Source organism: Lepidothrix coronata, unplaced genomic scaffold (assembly GCF_001604755.1).
Source record: "Lepidothrix coronata isolate B3197 unplaced genomic scaffold, Lepidothrix_coronata-1.0 Scaffold194, whole genome shotgun sequence".
Classification (NCBI taxonomy): Eukaryota; Metazoa; Chordata; class Aves; order Passeriformes; family Pipridae; genus Lepidothrix; species Lepidothrix coronata.
Genome location: NW_016690374.1, coordinates 1,129,974 through 1,145,405, shown reverse-complemented (window position 1 = coordinate 1,145,405; position 15,432 = coordinate 1,129,974). Strand labels below are relative to the sequence as shown.

At 37.2% G+C, this 15,432-nt stretch overlaps 1 protein-coding gene across 1 annotated transcript in view; it reads left to right on the top strand.

Moving 5' to 3' along the window:
• Positions 1 to 15,190, top strand: part of FDX1 (ferredoxin 1) — a 15,870-nt gene extending 680 nt beyond the window's left edge. Inside the window, exons 2-4 of the mRNA XM_017831652.1 lie at positions 5,237 to 5,361; positions 8,232 to 8,361; positions 12,097 to 15,190. Of these exons, the coding sequence (XP_017687141.1) occupies positions 5,237 to 5,361; positions 8,232 to 8,361; positions 12,097 to 12,211 (370 nt within the window). The 3' untranslated portion in view covers positions 12,212 to 15,190. The remainder of the gene's footprint in view (positions 1 to 5,236; positions 5,362 to 8,231; positions 8,362 to 12,096) is intronic.
• The last annotated feature ends 242 nt before the right edge of the window (positions 15,191 to 15,432 follow it).

Sequence of the window (15,432 nt, the reverse complement as noted above, 5' to 3'; positions counted from 1 at the left end):
CATTTTTGGAAGCCTGACTAGGCTTGTGGTAAAAATACAGCGCATATCAGAGAGCCCAATACTGAAGGTCTCTTCAGCCTTTGATATAGTTTTCCACTACTGAAGAGCACTTGTGCCTCTTTCTCTAAGGAAAGACTGGATGTGGCACTCAGTGCCATAATCTAGTTGACATGGTGGTATTCAGTCACAAGTTGGACTCTATGATCTCAGAGGTCTTTGCCATACTACTTGATTCTGTGATCTGAGTATGCAGAACCCCTCCTGTCCTCACCAGTATGTAAGAGTAGGTGTTTCAAAGTGCATTTCATCTGTATGGGTTTAATATTCCACAGTCCTTAACTGTAGTTTTGTGACATGTAGTCAAAAACTGTTTGTGCACAGCCTTCTGGCTTGTAGTTTTTATATTTGAAGACAGATCATAGTCTATAGCAAATTTTCAGTATTTAAAATGCAGAAATTTTAAAAGCCTGGTTTAATTGGTTGTCAGGAAAGTTTCCTCGACTCTGAACAGGACCTGCAATCACTTGCCCAGCATCAGGGGTGTACCCTGCTCTGTTTCAAGAGGGTTGGGATAGTGCCCTCACCATCAAAGCTGTTTCAACAGTTTGCTTTTAAACTCTCCTGTAGGTGCTTTTTGACTTTGTTCCAGCAGATACTTTTCATATGGAGAGACAAACTTAACATTTTAGTCTAGGACTCCCATATGAGATGGGTAAGTTGCTAGTCACATCTCTTCTCTGAGTGACCCTGCTGATGATCAGTTGATTTTGAAGTCCCCGATTTGCGATTTTTAATAAAAAAAAGCCTTTGTAAAATACTGTCAGTTTTTAAAAAGGTATTCAAATTATTGAACAGGGTAAAAATGGGGGAAAAAGAATACTTAGAAGGGAAAACATTTCCTTACTTAATAGTAATGTAGCAGTAATAGTAGTAGTTGTAGTAATGTAGACCTGTAATCTCTCAGGTCTTTCACAAACAGGCTGAATACGAATGGAATTTATTCACACTCATTGTGCAAGCACACCAGCAAAAAAGATTATGCAAGCAAGTATTTCAAATGTGTTGTTTATGTATTCCGTATCATAACCTGGCTGAGTGAATCAGAAGAAAAGGAAAATCTTCAGATATTATTGTTTTCTCAATATATGTGAGAGTTATTTTCTCTAGTCCTGCCTTTTCTGGGCATTGTATTATTTGAGCCCCAGTTCCTGACCTTTATATAGTCAGCCAGTGTTATTCCAGTAAAAAGATACGTCATTGTTTGTATATGTAAAATTAGCTGTATTTGTGTCTAGAGGGTGAAAACATCATACAAAACATTACCTGAAGTGATTCTTGTGAGCAGAGGTTCCTAAGGGTTTCAGTGAAGCATCAGGCATTATGTTTCGATTTCCATTTTCTCTTTTCTTTTGTTCCATTTTTATCTGTTATCCTTCCTTTTCAGGGTGAACAGGAGCTATCTCAGAATTCTTTTGTTCCAGTTTGGATAGCTGTACAATGTTTTTGGTGCACAGCATAATTATTGCATGCTTTAAAGATTAGTTCAGGTTTATAACTTCGTATTTTAATTGAGGCCCTGTTTAATAGTTTCATTCGTGAGGCTCTTTAGGTGTTTAGGGCTGTTGGATTTGCTGTTTATTAAAAGATCTGGAAATAACAGAGTTGGTCTTTCCACGTGCAACACTAGGCTACAGTTGTTACCTTTATGTTTTGTTTGGAAGAATGTAAGAGGTGATTCCTAACTTGGAAGTAATATCTGAGATTCAAAAGAATACTTCTTTTAAGGAGGAAGAGGTAGCTGTCAGGATTCTTGCAGTATTTACTCTTTTTATTTACGGGAGAGACAATGAACAACATTTACAGTTGTCTTGTGCTCTTCTGTGCATTTGCAGTATGCTCAATATAGAGTATCACAGTGAAGCTTGATAAAAAAGCTGATAGTGCTGTGGCAACAACCATATGAAGAAATTAATTGTGTTTTTCATCTGGTTTATCTGGGAATTAATTGGAATATTTATGCTTCATGCAGATAACACAAACTATGTTTTGTTCTTCCTGATAATCCTGAGGCTACTCATACTTGCATAGGCCTGACACATGTTTCACATTAACTGCCTGAGACTAGTTCACATCATGTTGGTATTTGCTTGGTTGTTTTTCTTCATACAAACAATGTCTGGGTAGACAAAAGCTATGTTACTTGAAATTTATAAAGCCTAAGTATTGTTTCATGCAGGTGTGAATTTTATTTTTTTTTAATGGTATCCCCTAGTCATTGAAAAGATTTGCTTGGTGTGTTTTGAATGTCTGACTAGTCTGATTATTACATACACCACTCTTCTGAAAGTATTTTCACCACTCAATAAAGCCTCACTGATTTTTCTAAATTAAACGTTTTGGCTATGTGAGGAGTGGTAAAGGTGGTAATAGCAGAAAACCAGATCTACAGTCCTGCAAGACTGTAGAAGGCTGTATCTAACGTTACACAAATAAATGAAATTTAGCTTCAGTTATCAATCAGGATGGATTTAGGTCCTGTGGAAAGATTAATTACTGTATCAGTCTTCAACAAATGCCTCTGAGTTGTGAAGAAGTGATATTTCTGTTTGTCCCCTTGCTGCATGCCACACCCGTCAGGCAAGCACAGCCATGGTGCAGATCCACAACTGGCTGAAGCAAATGTAAGATTACTCCACTGCTGTTTCCTCATTTTTTTCTGTGGGCTGTGGCACTTTTGTCAGTTTTGCTGTCTAGTCCAGCTGGGACTACTGTGTTTTTATGGTTAATTTTCATCCAGATTAGCAAAATGAGTTGACTGAAATGGGGATCAGCCAAACCCACATTTTTACACCAGAAAGAGATTGGTTTAATCTGATCAGGAAGCTTGGATTGTGTCATTGCATCATAAAGTTGCAGTAACACGACTGTTCTAAACCGGTGTTAAATTTTGTCTGAGGGTCAGATCTCACTGTGCCAGTTCTGACATCCATGTAGCCATTGACCTATGAGGGTCGACTTTCGGCCAGTTTTCTTTCCAGGCCCAGTTTACCACATGACATGTGAGCGCTGGAGAGAGAAGGAACAAAGGAGCGGGGGGGGCAAGACTGTTCTTGTGACACTGTGGTGTTGTACCAGATTAAAGCGTAATCACGAGTGAAGACAGTTTCAAATGTGTTTTGAAAACTGGAAGGGAGTCAACTTATCATGTACAAAAGTTCCAGTGATCTAATGGACAGACACACATCCTGCTGTTTGGTCCATGTTATTTGTGATCACCTCATCCTATAATAGAATAAAGGGTATATTTAGGATATTGGAATAAATATTTAGTACTTGCCATGTACTGAGGATGCCCAGAAATGCAAGTACATCTCTCACTGTATCTCCTGTCAGGGTTGTGTTTGTCATCTTAACAGAAATATTTCATCAAAGGAGAGTGTACTTTGACCTCTGGAAGGGCTTTTTGAAGCCATTTTAAATTACAGTGTCAGTGGCTTACTTTGGCTCTCAGAATGTGACCCTTTCCAGATGCAGTCAAAACCCACCAGTGTTAAACTCCCAGTGGAGGTGGTGAATTTTGTACTAGTTTATCTAAGTGGGTGCTTGTTTCCTTGGTTCTGCTGTGGGAGGTGTTAGCATAGCAGAGGAGCACAACAAAAATCAGTGGTAACTTAAACCCCCACAGAACGGTTTGCTGGAGGTGGTCCTTGGATATCACAGGTGACTGTGCAACATTAATTACATTTTGTAAAGATGTATATTTAAGATGTCTGAATTTTATTATAGTGCATGCTTCAATTGCATTGCAGATCAGCAAGGTCAATCCTTCATTATCAGTTATAGTTTTGGAATTAATTTATTGTTAATAATAGCGTGTGGCTGCCTTCTGGAGAATGGACTGAGGTCTGATAGGAAAAGAAGTGAGCATGACATCATAATGAATCATCATGGCACACACTGCTGCCAACTGATCTTACAGTTGTGGCAAGTATATAAAGTCTACAGCAACAAACATTTGTTGTTTCTCATAACAACCTAGGACTCGTGTTGCTAAAAACACATTTTCTTTTATAGCCAGTTAGTGACAAAAGTAATTTGTTCACTGTTGTTTCAGCATGGCCACTTTCAAATTTTTCCTTTAATATTCAGCTCTACAGGTTAGTTTTACAGAGGATGACTTGATTTTCAAGCTTGTGTATTTTGCATATGATAGATCACTCAAGGCCCACAGTTACTAAAAATGAGTACAGGTAATAAGAAGCATAAGAATAATAAGTGGTTCTTAAGTATGGATTTCACATGGAAACATAAATTTTTGCATTACCTTTTGGTTGTTCTATTTTTATCTCTCATCTCTTGGCAGATTTCTTACTGTCCATCCAATAAGTTTTTCTTGTTTTGCTCACTTACTATAGGAAAGAAAATAGTCTGCTTAAAATGGAACTGTATTTCATTAGTATATTTAAAGCCTTCATTTCATTTGCATGTGAAATAATATAATACAAATGCAAAAAAATCAATTTTTTCATATTAAAAGCTGTAGGTTAAGACATTTTTATGCACACTGCAAGAGAGTTTTTTCTTAAATAATTGTCTGAAAAGCAAAGCAGAAAAATACAAAACCTTCTTTCTTTGAAAACATGTAAAAACTTTGAACTTCACTAGAATTAATATTTACAAGTTAAACTCCTAAGAGAATCTGTGCTTGAAGACAGCAGAATGTTTTTTGAGTATTTCCTGTTTTGGCAGGAGAGAAGTAAATTTTGTAACTAATAAAGTAAAATATCTAAAACTCTAGGCAGAAATGGGGAAACTTACAATTTATCCTAAATGATAATGATGAGAACAATAAAAATGTCATAAATCCAAAGCAAGAGTCCACAGAAAGGTGGGGAGAGAAACATTTAAAATGAACTCTTTTTTATTTGTTAAAAATTGTGCCTAAAATAAAATAGCTCTGATCCTCTTTGGTGAAAGGCAAAACATCAGGATCCCATATAGCTTTTAGTGACAAAACACAAACCAAGATTTGTTTTGTTTTTTTTTATTTTTCATGGTCTTTGTTCAATGTACACCAGTAAATGCCTGTACCTGTAACAGCCAATAACTTTCAATAACTTAGATTTCTCAGCTCTTAGAGTTGATTGTGATTATTAGTTTAGTAGTATTCAATCAATGCTAAAGTTCTAAAAAGGTCTAGAATCCTTTAATTCTAGTATGTAATTTTCTTTTTCAGCTCAGAAGACAAAATAACTGTTCATTTCATAAATCGCGATGGTGACAAACTGACAGCCAAGGGAAAACCTGGGGATTCACTGCTGGATGTTGTTGTTGATAATAATCTAGACATAGATGGTTTTGGTAAGTAGATGCACTGAAAACTGTATTCAGTGTCTAGAAATTACTTTCCAGTTTATGCATAAGTATCTATAGTGTCATTTAGGTTGGAAAAGACCATTAAGATCAAGTCCAACCATAAATGAATATGAATTTATATATAAAACCTACCTGTACTTTACTTGGATTTTCTCCTCTTTTTTTTCTCCTGCAGGTGCATAGAATATTTTGATTCAAGTTTTAAAAAAAAATATTTGAGGTGATCTTGGCTTGCATATTAAAGGAGGGGAATGTGAACAGAGTGCTGTCAAGGTGGAATCTGAAAGATGCCATCTGCAGACTCTTCTGAGCTGAAAGGTTCTGGAGGCAACACAAAACTGGTGTATTTCTAAAAGTGTCTGGTTACTTCTGTAGTGCCATAATGTCTTCATTTATTATCAGGCTTTTTGTAACACAGTTTGCTGTAGTATTTGAGTGCAAAGACAAATAAACAACCAAATCCATGTCAGTTAGCAGGGAAGAGCAAGAAGTTTAATTCTTATTAAAGAACTAGAGTAAAAGAGACCAAAGCCCTCATGAAATTCTAACTTGGTATGAGTTCTGTTTAAAATCAAAATAGGAGGAAGCTATAACTTCTCCCTGTTTCTTCAAACTTTTGCACTTTCCTTAGTTAGCATCATAAAATGGTTTGGGTTGGAAGGGACCTTGAAGTTTGTTTAGTTCCAATCCCCCTCCAATAGACACCCTCCACTAGACCACATTGCTCAAAGATAGTTCCATTGAAGTTGTAGGATTCTGCCCATACAAAGCAGTTGTATTAGGAAATGACAATTAAATACCTATGGAGAGGTATTTATATGAATATGAGCTGGAGAATTAATAGAACTAAAGTAGGAAGTGGAAGTACAATTTTCAGGACTGAACGTGTAATAGGAAGCAACTGGAGGGAAAAAAAGCAGACATAGCACAGTTTGAAATCTGAGGTGTTTTAGTTAAGTGCAAATAAATTTTACTGCTACTAATGAAATCTTTGATATGATTTAAAATCTTACACTTAATATCTGAGACAGCTCATATCTAGAGCTGCATACATCTGGGGAAGAAGAATTGTCTCTTAAGGGAGACATTTTTAAAAACATGTAATGCACTGGTTTAATTAGCTGTATCTATCACTTACTAAATGACTCATAGGCTTATGGCTGGTCTGCCTGTATCCTACAGTAAATGTTCTCTGTGTAAATATCAACCATGTTAAGACATTATGGTGAAGTGGGAAAAAATAATGCTGTCAATAATCAGAAGCCAAACTGAAAAAAAAAATGTGGAATACTGTAGCAATCTTTAATTACAACATATGCTGGTCCCATTTCAATAACCACTTGCTAATGAAACATCATACTAGGGCGGAGAAATAATGCAGGAAAAATGTATGTTCTGTGTTTAGAGAAAAATTGAGGGAAAAGTGAAACATAAATCTTACCTATTTGTTTTTGTCACTAGGGGGCATCCCATGTGCAGTAATAATAATGGAAATATCTTTGTGTAAAGGCTTATAAAACTCTTGAATGATTCGACTGCACTCAATTTGTTTATGTCTGCTAGCTTTACAGTTGTGGAAAGACCTTGCACTGTCCAAAGAGACTGATTAGTTCTTTCCTTCCCCTCTCGCTCCTTCCCTCACCTTCCCAACGTTCAAGATCCTTAGACTGCTGACAAGACAAATTTTGTATTTGGCACTTTATTTGAACTCTCCTTTTTAACGTGTCTTTGAAGATGTGATATATTTTAAAAATCAAATATTCTAGTACAGTGTCGTGCTCACTTTGAATATATGCTGTTGATACTGTTACTGCATGTAACAGCATGGTGCTTTTGTGTGTAATCCTTGTCTGATGATAAATTCCACTGTTTCTTTCCATAGCAGTGGTTATGCTTACAATCTTGCTTCCCTTATTTCCTTACGAGTACAAAGGTGATGGGGTCACTGTATTCTTGGTTCTGCCTTCCCTGCAAATGAGTAAATAGATGATAATTGGCTAATGTGTTACCTGCTTCTCTCCTATCAATTTAAATTGGAGCCTGGGGTTTGTATGCCCCAATCCCACTCTCCACAGTATTCAGCCTTTCCTGCCCTGTTAAACTTGCATGTTTCTTTTTCAGCAAAGTGAAGAACTTAGTGTTAGCCCAACACAGTGACAAATTTGTTAGTGTTCAAACTTTTACTGTCCTGTGGTGACCTCATTGCTGTAGCATGTAGGTGTTGTTGATGCTTGTTCTGCTCAACCCTAGCAAATTATTAGATCCTTGACTTGTACTGGATTGCCTCATAATAATACATGTAGGCCTCTTTAGCACAGATAAAACCATCTCTCTGGCCTGACTACTTTTGTCGCTGTGAATTAGTGTTCTATTAAGTGAGAAGAAGCACCAGGTATAAATTCCCTCCTTCCTGTACTTCTGAGGATTTTTTTTTTTTTGGTGTAGCAGGTATCTTCTGTTAAACTTCTGGAGGAAACCTTCTCAAAACCATGGGAAAAAGAGAGATAAGGATCAGCCTTGGAAATAAATCAAGTAGTGTTGATTGACAGTGTTGTCTGCTTTTGCATTCTTATAGTAGAAAACTTTCTTTCTTTAAAAAGTGGAAAGGGAATTAGTTAAATGCTATAAATTAGTTAAAATATTTAAGTAAATCTTAATGCTATAGGAACTGTAGAAATACTATTGACAGTTGAATGCAGAGTAGGTATATGAATGTGAGAATATATAAAACATTAATTTTACTAATCAAGGGAGACTTCTTGTATGAGACAAACATATATGTAGGATTTCTTCTGAAATTCTTCTGCAATTTGAAACTTGGATTTTCTGTTATCTTGATTTGTTCTGTTGCTTAGGTGCATGTGAAGGAACACTAGCCTGTTCAACTTGTCATTTAATATTTGAAGACCACATATTTGAGAAACTAGATGCAATTACTGACGAAGAGATGGACATGCTGGACCTGGCATATGGCCTCACAGAAACGTAAGGCAACATAGCACTTCACTACATCAAAGAATGGAGAGAAGGGTTTGCAGATGGAGCAGTCTAATATTCTTGGAGCACCTTAATCAGCTTTTGATGAGTAGCTGGATTCTGTTACACAAAATGGGACTGCTAAGTTTAGATATTGTCTATCTTAATTCATACTAAAAAGATGTCAGTATTGCTTTTGTAACTGAAAAGTGTCAGTTGCCAGTACTTGTCTTCAGAGGTGTCTGGTGCAGAAATGTTATATACTAAAGTATAAGTGAAAACCCCATTCCTTCAACAAAAGCTCTGCTGCTGCTGTCCTGTGTGTGAATTTTCTTGTACTTGTTTCTCTTCCCTTCTGTTTACTGTCTCTGTTAGTCTGTAGCTAGTGAATGTGTTAACATTAGTGTTTTAGGTTTTGGTCAGATCTTCTTTTCACAGAATCACAGAAGGGTTGAGGTTGGAGGGGACCTCTTGAGGTCATCTGGCCCAACCCCCTGCTCAAGCAGGGCCACCTAGATCCGATGCCCAGGACCATGTCCAGACGGCTTTTGAATATCTCCAAGGATGGAGACTCTACAACCTCTCTGGTATTTATGTACATTGTTAAGATCCTTCCTCCAAGCCTTCTCTAGCACAGTGTTCCATGTGTCCGTGTACCTACTTGTCATGCTTTGACTCCGAGTGCTCTTGGTGCACACAAGCCAGATTCCCTTTTGGGAGAAACTGATCCTAAACTGTGCTCTTACTGCTGATAGGCATTAGGATTAGACTAGTGGTAGCCTAAAGTAACCCTTGTTTCTGCATCACCCCCACCATCACACATCTTGTAATTAGGGTGTCACATCCTCATCACAGACCCATTCCTAGTGGGCTGTTCTACCTGCTGGTGTACAGGTAGCCTTTATCATAAACCATGCCCCCATGAACAGTAGGCAGCTGTGCCTTACAAGGTTTCACAAGCGCTTTTCTTCATCCTTCAATGGAACAGCTTATTGAAGTTTTTGAGAATCTTTCCAGTGATGATGAGGCTTTATACCTGGCCTGTATAGCATAGAGTTTTTTTATGTCTCTGCAAAGAAGCACTCTGAATTAATTCATCTATCTCCTTATATCAGTAATGGGAATCCCATACTCATCATTTCTATATAACAATACACATTCTCACTTCAGACAAATCTGAACTTCTATGGGAGGTTGTAAAGGCAAAGAAGTTAAGCTACGAGATACTTGTTGAAGCTTCTTTTGTTTTATTCTTCTTCCTGTCTCACAAAAACCCATTTTTGGTTTTGAAAAGATCATAAGCCTATTAAGTGTGAATTTACTTCACCCTTACCATCTACCAAAATAATTCCTAAATAGCTCTGAAGGCAAATGGTCTAATAAAAATCTTTTTTCTTTGACCATCTTTTAAAGGTTTAAAGCAAGGAGATTTTACTGAAGAACTGAAAAACAGTAGAAAGCCAGAGCTCTTTGTTTAAATGTTTCTATTTTCTCTCTAAGTTCTTCATACCAAATTAAGTTTTAGACTCTCTGAACACATTTGGTACTTCTATTAGGTGTTCCTAGCATCATGTGTTCTTCCTATGGCCAGGGACCTTTCAAATGTGTGAGAGGATGACTCTTCTGGAACGTGGAGCTTTAAGTGACTGATATTTACTGCAGGTTACCTGGGCTCCTGTGCTGATACAGATTTGTGTAATGGAGATGCACTTCTATGCTCTGTCATAGGTACAGGGATAAAAGCTTATTTTTATCAGTGACTCTGTATTTGGGGAAGTTTCAGCTAGCAACTGCCATGAAAGTCAGGTTTTTTAAAATGAGGAATTAATTAGAAAGGTTAAAATTAAATAGTTTTGATTAACTGCAGAACAGTAGAGATGGTTAAAAGTAGTAAGATAAGGGGAATGCAAACCCTGGCAAGTTAAATGTGTAAGAAGAATGCTGAAACAAAAAATAAGCTGAGAAACGGCTTGTAAAAAGTAAAAAAAAATATTTTTGTTTTAAAGCTGTCAGAAGCAGGAAGCTTTGTCTACATGAAGAGCTGATGGGTAATGTAGAAGGTGCACTTAAAATAGAAAAAGATAACATAAAAGCAAAATTTCTTTTGTATTGTTGTCTCTAGAGATGTTACGGGATGTCCATGCACTGAAAGGTTTCTTTGCAAAAGGCTTCCTGGAGTATTCTGTGATCTTGTCTCAAACTGACGTGTCCATGGAAGTATTACAGCAGATAAATGAGTAACAAATGGTAATGGCAAGGTAGCATTCACTCAGGAGTTCTACAGGAAGTCAGTCTGACATTTCTGAACTGTCTGCAAGGTTGGTTTAAAACTGCTTCTGCTGCAAAGGTGTGGGAAGGCAGCAACCCAACTTTTAAAAGATCATGGAAACTGAAGAATACACCGAAGTTCCATACTGGACACTTTAATCAGATGTCTATAGATAGTCTATACTGTCTACTACGGGTAAGGAAAGAATTCGACAGAGCTTTTGTAGAGGAATGAAGCAGATATGGGAGTTCTTCAAATAAATCACTGAGTGCGAAGAAAGATCTGGCAGTTCATGAAATTTATTTAGGTCTAGAAAAACTTTACTAAGTCTTGAGTTGCAACAGGATAACAGCAAAGGCCCTGTAAAGGATAAGTAATTCATTAAGAAGAATCATCTTTTAATAAGGTAGAAGCATTAGGCTGTCTGGTAATAATAGGTGATCAACAGTGTGATCTAAAAGTGATAAGTACTAGGTTTTAATTAGCATGTTTGTGGAAGATGTTGGAAAACACAGTAAAGAGTAAGGTTTGTGTATAGTGTGTGTTGCTCTGTGGTAGTATCCAAAAACTCTTGGTGAAGACGTATGAGGATCTTGTGCTACTGAGCAATAGGAAGTGATGTTTGGACTTAAAAGGTGCAGATAGATGCATGTGGAGAGGTGGACAGGAGAGTGGTAACTTAGATTTTTGAAATAGGCTGTCAGCTAGCTAGTGTCTTTCCAGGAACTGGTGCTACGGAACACTGCCCATCCTTGCTGATGTTTTCAATATTCTATACTTAAGTACAAAGACATGAACATTGAAATAAAGATATCCTAGCAATAAAAGCGGCTTCTGATGTCTGCAGAATTTTGTTATTGTATTAAATACTTTGATTTTAATTGCTTGCTTGCAACATCTTTTTTTTGTTCAGAATGAATGGTAGGTAGAAAAAAAAAGGATGGCATCTCCTTGAGTGCCTTGAGTGTTTTATCCTTTTATCCTTCTCCTTCCTGTGTTTCTTGTCTTTTCACTCCTACTTTTCTGGTTTAATGACCCAGTCTTGAGCTTTTTAGTTTGAAAACATTGGACCCTGGATAGGGAGGTTAAGCTGTGCTTTTTCTGAGGCTTTCATTCAGATTTTTTGCCTTCTTCTCTTCAGAGATGCCAAATGCACTTGGCTGACCTGTTAGTGTCCCGCTGAAAATGGAAGGGTCACCCTTATTACTTATTGTGTCAGTAAGCAGGAAGAACTTGGTGTGCAACTTTCCAGTGTGCTGAGCTCTGATACTGAACAGAAATCATTATTACTGCCACACAGACCCTTGTGTTGACGCAGGCGGTTTGCTACTGGGCTTGATTAAGACCATGCACAAGAGTGGCTGTTTGTAGTTCCTGATGTGTTTGGGGTGGCTGAATGTTGGAGGCATAAGGGGGTAAATGCTGTTAGATGTCTGGTGGGCTAGAACTAACTGCAATGTCATATTTCCCTACAGATCACGTTTAGGCTGCCAAATCTGCTTGAAGAAATCAATGAATGATATGACTGTTCGAGTACCAGAAGCTGTTGCTGATGCTAGACAATCAGTAGATATGAGTAAAAACTCCTAAAAGAAAATACCTTGGGGGTTTTAAAGAAGCTTAATTATTTTTATAACTTATTTTTAAATGTGTAATTAAATATGGAAACTTACATAATTGTGAGTTATTTTATATGACTATCAATATTAGATTAATGCTATTTTAATTTTCTTTATAGAACCTCTTATATTTTTACGCTTAAAATGCAATAATACTTCCTGTAAGTAATCATTGGATTATAAACATTATCAAGTGTATTACAGATTTCATATAAAATTATTCTGCCAAAACATTTAATGACATTTGGAAACTGGATCACTTCTATAAGACTTCTCCTGAAAAAACCTCTTAGTATTTCTTGGTTTCAGACCTGGATGTGTAAGAGAACAAAACTTGTGAGACTGCATGGGGTCTTTTTGAAGTGTTGTCATTAAAGATGGTATGCTCAGAGTTAATTCACGTTCTCAGTACACATGACACTTCCTCAGCAAATAGTGGACTTTCAGGGTAGGAGTTTTTCAAACATTGGAATCTTAATGAGATGTGTCAAATTTTGTCTTGCAAAATACTGCTAAACCCATGAATTCTAGGGGCCATGTTATGGCTCTAACACAGCAAGCACCTAAACACCACTCAGCTGTTTGCTTGCACCCCACCACTGCCTGCCCCCCACCCAAAGCAGGGTGGGGGATAGAGTTGGGGGGAAAAAAAAAAAAGTAAAATTCATGTGTTGATACAAAGACAGTTTAATAAGACAGAAACAGAAGGGAAAACAACAACAATAATGATAAAAGAGTTACAATATACAAAACAAGTGATGGACAGTGCAATTGCTTACCACCTGCTGACTGATGCCCAGCCAGTTCCTGAGCAGTGACCGCTGTTTCCCCCCAGTTTAATATTTTGAGCATGGCACCATCTGGTCTGGGACAACACTCTGATCAGCTGAGGTCAGTTGTCCTGTCTCTGTCCCCTCCCCACTCCTTATGCACCCCAGCTCACTCACTGTTGGGGTGGGGTGAGGAGCTGAAAAGTCCCTGATTTAGTTGTTGCTAAGCCATGTTTACACTAAAACATCAGTGTGTTATCAACATTATTTTCATTATAAATCCAAAACACAGCACTGTAGCAGCTCCTGGGAAGAAATTATTCTGCAGGCTGATGCAGAATGCTGGCACCTGCAGCTTAACTGTTGCCCAAATCAGATGTCGGTAAACCTCAACAATTTTTACATTTGACTACACCAGAAATAAAAGGATACACAGGGCTTAGAAGAGTGAAGTCTTGGAGGTGTCTAATGGGAGAACATAACCACTGGATTTGCAGATTTACCCATGATAAATTCTTGCTGTTCTCTGAAGATGTTGGAGGGGGCAATGTTTGTCAATGTAAGATTTTTTCTGAAATCATTATCCCTTTCTCAGTTTTGAGCTTATGCAGGAGGCAGTCTGATATTAGCTAGGGTGCTCAGCTTGAAGAGATTTCTAGTTTCTGGGCCTTGCTCTCAGGATCATTTCAGTAATGGCTGATGTGAAATTACCAAGTATATTTATTCCAGAAGAATGGACTTGGTTCCTCAGAAGGTATAGGGAGAACCCATGGTGAGATGACATGTGGACTGATGATGAAGAGCTTTCAGTTGAATATTGTTTTACTCTTTCTAAACTAGCCCAAAATAAAATAATGTCCCTAAGACTATTATTCTCTCCAGCTTTGCGTAAATACTTAAAAGAACAACCAAGAGTTGTTACCCTTATAAGGTAATTTTGATATTTGGGGCATATTTATATACATTTATATATAAAAAATGTTTATTTACATTTGAATGATCTAATGCAGTCATTATTGCTTTATTTGAACTGATAACAATGATATCTGGACATTTTTCTTGTATTATTACATATATATGGGAGAGGGGGGGAAATTATTTTTACAGTGCAGAATATTGGGATTGTTTTGAGCTTCATAAACAGGAAAAAGGTCCCTCTTTTTTATAAAAATTGATATTTTCTAGAACTGTATTGAAAATAGATGTGGGTCAGATTCTTTGATTTCCTCTCTGAGTTACCTTGTTTCCTTGTGTTACCTTTGGGCTTTGCCCTAATGCAAGATGCAGTAACTTGTCTGTTCAGAACTTAATTGTGTAGGGGTTTCAGAATACACTTGTGATCTCATCTAAATCAAACTGTGACTTCAGAGATGAAATTTCCAGGCTTTTTGAAAGGCAGATCAAGGTCAGGGAGAAGCACAGGCATAAATGGAAGAAATGTTCTGAAGATGCTGAAGATGTCTTCCTCTTCAGCTGCTGTGACTCTAACCGTAATTTAGAGGTTGCATTCACACAGTCAGGCACTAAGGTAAATCTTACTTTGTATTGCCTTTGTACTGAGCTCACTTGTATACAGTAGTCATCATTATTAAATCTCAACTTTTTTTTCTTTCTTTTTACATGAGACACAGCTCATTACATTCCAAGAGAGGGGACTTGGGTCATAACAAGACGCACTGTGCGTTCTTAACATCAGAAGGAAATTTGAGGTTTCAGTATAGTTGTGAGTTTTAGGAGTAGATGTTACTATTTGGTGAGTTTTAGGGTTGCCTTGGGTTTTGTTTTGGATTTGTGGTGGAATTTTTTATTGGCTTGTTTGAGGTGTTTTTCATACAGCACCAGGCACTTCTTGTGGGAATCTTGAAGTGCTTAACACTGTGTAAAACAAATGTGAAACAGGTCTCATGTGACGGTTTTCTTTCTAAGACAAGGTTGCTTGTGATAGCTTCTCATTACAAAGACTTTGACTCTCCTGTAGTGTGCCTGTGGAAGGAATTACTCAGCACAGCAAGGCAAAAAAGGACGCTTTGAAGTTTCGTTTTGAAATCCCATATTGCATGCAAATGGAAATCTCAGAGGGCAAAGGAACTGACTTGTAGTCCCCAAAATGCACAGCTCAGAGATACTAGTTTATTGTCAAAATGATTTGCAAATAAATCTTATTTTTGACCTCTTTCTGACACACCTTGTTTGTATGGATTTTTTTCCTTCTCCAAGCCATTGAATGTATTTCTGGGTGAAAAGTGGAACTTAACAGTTAATAGTGCACATTCCAGTGTAAGTATGAATTCTTGTGCAATGACACGCAATTATACCATCAAAACTAGTTGAATACATATTTATTTCCTTATCCAAATAAAGATTACAGGTAACTTGCTTTCTAAAACCATTTCCTTTCTCTGTTAAAACATCAAGTCAGTGG